We start from the raw sequence: 7,860 nt of genomic DNA on the forward strand, positions 1-7,860 counted from the left end.
CAAAACCCGAGTGCCCCCAAAAGAGAGGAACTGCCACCTTGCTCTGAATGGCCTGCCCTACGGGAAGGTTGTCCCTCACTTGGCTTCTTAAACAGAAGCACTCAACCCCAGGAAGATACAAGCACTTCTAGAAGACCCTTCCTGAATTCAGAAAAGACGTCCCCAGCACACCTTGGGAGCTGCGAAAGGGGGTGGGAAAGCACCCAGGGGGACCACGCTTTCACCGAGCCAGCAGGTCGCTCACACACCACTTCTGCCCCCGACCCTGGAGTGGGGTGCTCCGGGCATCAGAGGGAGAGGACACCCTGTGTCCCCCCAACACTGGGGTGAATGCAGCAGGTCCGTGCTCATCCCCACCCCTGAGGGCACTGCGAGTGCCAAAGGGGTGATTTATTTACCTGTTATAGATGTCATCATCTTCGCCACCCCAGCCCCAGTAATTGTTTGGGAACCCGTTGATCTTTGTGAACTGCTCTTTGCTCAAGGCAGACACACCTCCGAAAATCTGATTGTAAGGCAACCTGGAAGTGGGGAGAAAGGGCCATTAGAGGAGGAGAGGTGCTAGCCAAGGAACAGAACGCCCACCCGAAAAGGGCTTGCCGCTGCCCTCCAACCCCATCCCACAATGAGCCAGCATCCTCCACGCGGTGCTTCCATGCAGCAGGGAACAGTTTTGGTGCCCTGGATTCACTCAAAGCAGAGGGTGCTGGTGGGCTCAGTCCCAAATCCAGCTGGGAAGAACTCTGCAACTGGCAATGGCTGCAGCACACTGAGAAGTGCACTGTCCTCAAAGGACAGGCCATTGAGATGCACATCACCTCGCCCAAGGACAGATGGTGACACACATGCCCAGGGAGCAGGAAGAACTCGGCAAGGCACCGGAGGTGCTGCAAAGCCTTCTCATCCTGCAGCTCCACCACTCACCTCCGCGCTCCCCCAGGGCCCAAAGTAAAGGTTGCAGCCCAAAGTGAGCCAGCAGCATGACCTTGCACGCACAAACCAACCAGCTCCTGCTCAAAACCAGGGGCCATTCACCAAGGGATTGAGAAGAGACCAAATTCAGACCCATAGCACCAGGAGAGGGCTCACACAGGGATCACTGTGTCCAGCAAGAAGGAGAAGCCCCTGGGGGCTGCATTTCTGCTCTAAGCTTCACCAAGCTGCAAGAGAAAAACTGCAGCTGCTGGGGTGCTGGGGATGGTCCTGCCCCGAGCAGGGCTTGGGTCAGGAGTGGAGACCTGCAGGGGTCTGGCCACCAGCACCACTGTTGTGTCTCTAGCACTACTGGCCACCATGGGGGCATGACCAGTTTTCACTTTATAGATCAGCTTTCAAACTCCCCCTTGGGGATCTGGGATAGAAGGAAAAAAAAAAAATAAAAGGGAAAGGAAAGGAAAAGCCAGACACATTTTTGTTTGCAGCAGCTTGCTGAACCCAAATGTATGCTGAAAGGTATTTCATTCTGCGTTGCTCTCAGATACCGGGGCAGGCCCGAAATCAAATAGCCAAAAATATTTCATTTTGCTCTTAAAATAGCATCTGATGTAGTCTTTTTGAGGCTGCACATAATTCCTGCTGTGTGAGAGCGTCTCACTTTTCAGACGGGGTGGAAACACTAGCTGTCTTCCAGCTTCCAGCCTGAAACACAAGAAGGGGAACGCGGGCACCTGCGAAACGACGGGCTCGTGGCTATTCCTCGCCCGACGTCCCACTTTCCAGACGCTGTGAGTCTCCATAACCCGCTGGCAGCTGCGCCTCTTCCCCTTCCTCCCCTCCAGCCCATCCTGCTCTCCGCCGGGAGCCAGGACAGGCTTTTGCCAGAGACATTTTCCCAGGCTTTCAATGGTGGGTGGGGATGTGCAACGCTGCGCCTGGCCTGCTTGGCTAACGGCGGAATTGGGAACAAAACGCCCCTCCAAAAGGCGTTCCTCACCGAAATCCGAATTTATCCACGTTGTGAGAGACTCGGAAAGTGCATGTCAGGAGAGATGATGAGAAAGTGAAGTGAAAGTGAAGCGGTAGTCAGAGAGAGATTGTCAGATTGTAGCAGAGGTCCCAGTCGTGGTCCACAGCGCAAGTGTGGAGAACACAGGGCTCAGTCGGCTGGGGGAGGGAACCCTCACGGGTGGAAAGCGGGTCCTAGAAAGTGTTTTCATTGTGGGAGAGAGGGACACTGTAGGAGGGAGTGTCCGATGAGGCAGAGAGAAGATGGAGTGGTCCGACTAATGGAGCGAGATGATCCCCAAGAAAAGGGGTGTCAGGGGCTTTACCTTCTGGAGTCTAACCATCATATTGAGCCCTTGATAAATTTAAAATTAGGACCCCAGAAGGAGGAATGTGTGTTCCTAGTGGACACAGGAGCAGAAAGAAACAAGTATAACCAAAATTCCACAGGGACATGAGACTGGGAAACTCATGACTAATGTGGTTGGGATAAAACGGGAAAGGTTTCCAGTCCCTATTGTGGAGCAAGTAACTGTACAGGGGAATCACCAAGAAGTAAAAATGGACTTAGTGGTGATACCTGAGGTAGGAGCAAATTTATTGGGAAGGAATTTACATTGTTAAGCAAAATACCTCATGAACACAAGTGGTTCAGTGTAGTAGACCTTAAAGATGCTTTTGGACCTGTCCCCTGGTGGCAGAAAGTCAGGACATGTTTGCCTTTGAATGGGAGGACGCAGTAACAGGGAGGAAGCAGCAATTTCAGTGGACTGCTTTACCACAGGGGTTTACTGAATCGCCCAACCTTTTTGGGCAAGTGTTAGAACAAATACTTCCTCCAGGGATCAAGCTGCTTCAGTGTGTAGACGATTTACTAATATCTGGGGAAGAGGAGGTGGAAGTTCGATCTGCCACCATCAAATTACTAAACCTCTTGGGAGAAAAGGGGCACCGAGTCTCAGAAACTAAGTTGCAATTTGTGGAGAGGGAGGTGAAGTACCTTGGGCACTTGATCAGCAAAGGGAAAAGGAAGATAAACCTGGAACGAATTTCTGGTATTGTAGCAACCCCGATTCCAAGGAGCAAAAAGAAATAAGAAAGTTTCTGGGCCTTCTCGGATACTGCAGACTATGGATTGATAATTTTAGCCAACATGTTAAATTTTTGTATGAAAAATTGCAGGAGGAGACAGAAAAGCCTGAGTGGACAGCAGAGGAGCAGCAGTTTGAAGAACTAAACCAAAAACTAATATGGGCACCTGTATTGTCTCTTCCCTCCCTAGAAAAGCCATTTCATCTCTATGTTAATGTTGAGGGTGGGATAGCCTATGGAGAGTTAGCTTAGGCCTGGGGAGGGCAGAAACAACCAGTAGCCTATTTGTCCAAAGTATTGGACCCAGTGTCACGAGGGTGGCCAACCTGTGTGCAAGCGGTGGCGGCAACAGCTTTACTGGTGGAGGAAAGCAGGAAACTGACCTTTGGGGGAACATTGATGGTATCCACTCCTCACATAGTGAGAACAATATTAAGCCAGAAGTCTGGAAGGTGGCTGACTGATTCTAGGATTCTGAAATATGAAGCCATCTTAATGGAAAAAGATGACTTGATTTTAACCACTGAAAAAAGCCTTAACCCTTCTCAATATTTATATGGGAAAGTTGAGGAGGAGGTACCAGGGCATAATTGTCTTGATATCATACAATATCAAACCAAAGTTTGAGAGGATTTAGGAGAAAAAGCATTGCCTGAGGGAAAGAGAATATTTATAGATGGAACATCTCAATGTATAAATGGGAAGCGTCACAGTGGATATGCAATTGTAGATGGTGTACAAAACAGTGCCGTGGAAAAAGGAAGGCTCCCAAACTCCTGGTCAGCTCAGACGTGTGAACTATATGCCTTGAAGCGAGCTCTGGAGCTATTGGAGGGAGAAAATGGAACAATATACACAGATTCTAAATATGCCTTTGAAGTAGTTCATACCTTTGGGAAGATATGGAAGGAAAGGGGGCTAGTCTCATCTAGAGGAAAAGGATTAGTGCAAGAACAACTGGTGTTGGAAGTGCTGGAAGCCTTGAACAAACCAGAAATAATTGCTGTGGTGCGTGTGGCTGGACACCAAAAGGGGAATACACTAGAAGCCAAGGGTAACAGATTGGCTGATGAACAAGTGAAGGAGGCAGCCCTAGGAAAGGTCATAGAAATGTGAATCTTAATACCTGGTAAAGAAGCACCTATTAAGCTACCAGTATTCACTGAAGAATATGAGAAATCCTTTCAAAAGATGGGGTGTGTAGAAACCCAAGAAGGTAAATGGATTCTCCCGGATGGGAGACAGCTGTTAAATAAGGCAATCACTCGAGAGATACTGTCCAGACTGCATTCAGAAACCCATTGGGGAACACAAGCTTTATGTGACCAATTTTTTGAGAACTTATGGTTGTTTGGGTGTGTGTGCTGTGGCCAAACAGATAGGAGATCACTGTTTAGTTTGCCAGAAAGTAAATAAAAGGTGATGAGAAAAACCCCTAAAGGAGGGCGAAGATTAGCCCTCAGACCATTCCAGAGTATCCAAGTGGATTACACAGAGCTCTCTAAGGTACAAAGGTGGAAATACCTGTTAGTGATAGTGGATCATCTCACGCACTTGGTAGAGGCCTTCCCTGCTACTACTGCCACTGCTCTGAACGTTGCCAAGATTTTACTAGAGCAAGTTGTTCCCCGATATGGAATAATAAAAAGGGTACATTCTGATAGGGGAACTCATTTCACTTCTAGACTATTGCAGGTGGTATGTACAGCTTTGGAGGTACAATGGGACTTCCAAACCCCCTGGCATCCTCAGAGCTCTGGCAGAGTTGAGAGGATGAATGCAACAGTAACTCAGGCGGCCAGGATAAGAGTATAAAATATCTAAGAGCTAAAAGATTGGTGTGCCTCTGCTTTGAGATGCACCCGATTCAGCGCTGCTTTGTACAATAAATTTTTATACCTTTGCTTTGGTAACTTTGTCCCCTTTAAATTCTAAGATGTGAGTCGGTGTTTCTCACAGGAAGGAGCCAGATGAGCACTGCTCTTTTGGGACGTGAAAGCTGCAGTGCTGGTAGAAGGTGAAGTGAATGGTGGCCAAGCAGCGTAGGGGGAGGGGGGGAACACACATCATCAGAGCCAAAACGGTCCCACCTGGGACTCACCAGGTCTTTATTTTCATGCTCTCTGCAAGACACCCGCAGTTCATGGACACCGATGCAGGAAAAGTACCTGGTTTCTTCCCCTTTACATCTCCCTTTCCATTTCTATATGGCAATTTCTGCTCCTCAAAACCCGAGTGCCCCCAAAAGAGAGGAACTGCCACCTTGCTCTGAATGGCCTGCCCTACGGGAAGGTTGTCCCTCACTTGGCTTCTTAAACAGAAGCACTCAACCCCAGGAAGATACAAGCACTTCTAGAAGACCCTTCCTGAATTCAGAAAAGACGTCCCCAGCACACCTTGGGAGCTGCGAAAGGGGGTGGGAAAGCACCCAGGGGGACCACGCTTTCACCGAGCCAGCAGGTCGCTCACACACCACTTCTGCCCCCGACCCTGGAGCGGGGTGCTCCGGGCGTCAGAGGGAGAGGACACCCTGTGTCCCCCCAACACTGGGGTGAATGCAGCAGGTCCGTGCTCATCCCCACCCCTGAGGGCACTGCGAGTGCCAAAGGGGTGATTTATTTACCTGTTATAGACATCATCATCTTAAAAGGGAAAGGAAAGGAAAAGCCAGACACATTTTTGTTTGCAGCAGCTTGCTGAACCCAAATGTATGCTGAAAGGTATTTCATTCTGCGTTGCTCCCAGATACCGGGTGAGATGCACATCACCTCGCCCAAGGACAGATGGTGACACACATGCCCAGGGAGCAGGAAGAACTCGGCAAGGCACCGGAGGTGCTGCAAAGCCTTCTCATCCTGCAGCTCCACCACTCACCTCCGCGCTCCCCCAGGGCCCAAAGTAAAGGTTGCAGCCCAAAGTGAGCCAGCAGCATGACCTTGCACGCACAAACCAACCAGCTCCTGCTCAAAACCAGGGGCCATTCACCAAGGGATTGAGAAGAGACCAAATTCAGACCCATAGCACCAGGAGAGGGCTCACACAGGGATCACCGCAGACCTTATCTCTGTGTCCAGCAAGAAGGAGAAGCCCCTGGGGGCTGCATTTCTGCTCTAAGCTTCACCAAGCTGCAAGAGAAAAACTGCAGCTGCTGGGGTGCTGGGGATGGTCCTGCCCCGAGCAGGGCTTGGGTCAGGAGTGGAGACCTGCAGGGGTCTGGCCACCAGCACCACTGTTGTGTCTCTAGCACTACTGGCCACCATGGGGGCATGACCAGTTTTCACTTTATAGATCAGCTTTCAAACTCCCCCTTGGGGATCTGGGATAGAAGGAAAAAAAAAAAATAAAAGGGAAAGGAAAGGAAAAGCCAGACACATTTTTGTTTGCAGCAGCTTGCTGAACCCAAATGTATGCTGAAAGGTATTTCATTCTGCGTTGCTCTCAGATACCGGGGCAGGCCCGAAATCAAATAGCCAAAAATATTTCATTTTGCTCTTAAAATAGCATCTGATGTAGTCTTTTTGAGGCTGCACATAATTCCTGCTGTGTGAGAGCGTCTCACTTTTCAGACGGGGTGGAAACACTAGCTGTCTTCCAGCTTCCAGCCTGAAACACAAGAAGGGGAACGCGGGCACCTGCGAAACGACGGGCTCGTGGCTATTCCTCGCCCGACGTCCCACTTTCCAGACGCTGTGAGTCTCCATAACCCGCTGGCAGCTGCGCCTCTTCCCCTTCCTCCCCTCCAGCCCATCCTGCTCTCCGCCGGGAGCCAGGACAGGCTTTTGCCAGAGACATTTTCCCAGGCTTTCAATGGTGGGTGGGGATGTGCAATGCTGCGCCTGGCCTGCTTGGCTAACGGCGGAATTGGGAACAAAACGCCCCTCCAAAAGGCGTTCCTCACCGAAATCCGAATTTATCCACGGAAACGGAGAGGTGTCGCGGCTGGCTGTAACATTTGTAGATGTTCCTGTCATCCATTGGGATGAGGTCTACGTCACTAAACACAAAGCAATCATAGTCATATTCTTTCAAAGCCTCTGCGAATCCTATATTCATCAGTTTAGCACGGTTAAATTCTTCCTCTCCATCCTAGTTTAAAAACAAACAAATAAAAAAAAAAACCAATTAAGCGACTTAAATTTAACAGTTGACATCAGCAGTTTCTTACCTGCAGCTGGACTCTGGTGTCACCACACTGGGCTGGTGTGCCTGTGATGGACTGAGATCGAGCCCAAACACCCTCCCCCAGCAGCACCCACGGGAGCAAGGACACCCCCTCCCCCAGAATATCCCCCCCCAAGGGACGATGGCATCTGAGCCAGCTGCAAACCATGGGGGCAGCCAAAACGGCTGAGGAACGGCTGGACCCAGCTCAGCTCCCCCCCTCCTTGTGGAAGGCTCCAGGAGGGCAGATGTGATGCTGGGGGGTGTCCCCCCCCATCCCACCCCATGCACGGGCATTTTGGGATTCAGTTCTGTGATAAAGTTTACAGAGAGCAACCAGCTGGGGCTTCCTGGAGCAGCAGAGAAAAGCAAAAAAGAGATGAGCTCCTCTGGAAGAAGGGACCTTTGCTACAGAAAGAAACCCCGGCGGTGCTTTAGCTTACAGCCAGGACGAGCACCACAGAGCAAAACCTTTCTGCAGCCAGGACTTGGGACCTTCTTCCTAAGCTCTGACACAACACAGCTGCAGGACCCTGAGCACGCACCCACCAGACCTGACTTGCAAAGCACAGGGTGGCACCATGAGCTAAGGTCTGCCCCTCTGCCACCCGCTCCGGCTCCCACACCAAGCCCTGGCAGGATGCTCCCCAGGCCCTGGAAGGG

At 50.6% G+C, this 7,860-nt stretch overlaps 1 protein-coding gene across 1 annotated transcript; it reads right to left on the bottom strand.

The window, feature by feature from the left end:
* Positions 1–349: 349 nt before the first annotated feature.
* LOC106898124 (beta-1,4-galactosyltransferase 1-like) lies at positions 350–7,255 on the bottom strand. Its single transcript, XM_014959215.1, has 2 exons — positions 6,935–7,255; positions 350–521 (listed from the first exon to the last, which is right to left on the bottom strand). Exons 1-2 carry the CDS (start codon positions 7,087–7,089, stop codon positions 395–397), a joined length of 282 nt encoding a protein of 93 aa, XP_014814701.1. The 5' UTR covers positions 7,090–7,255; the 3' UTR covers positions 350–394.
* Between the last annotated feature and the right edge of the window lie 605 nt (positions 7,256–7,860).

Source organism: Calidris pugnax, unplaced genomic scaffold (genome assembly GCF_001431845.1).
Source record: "Calidris pugnax isolate Ruff unplaced genomic scaffold, ASM143184v1 scaffold404, whole genome shotgun sequence".
Classification (NCBI taxonomy): domain Eukaryota; kingdom Metazoa; phylum Chordata; class Aves; order Charadriiformes; family Scolopacidae; genus Calidris; species Calidris pugnax.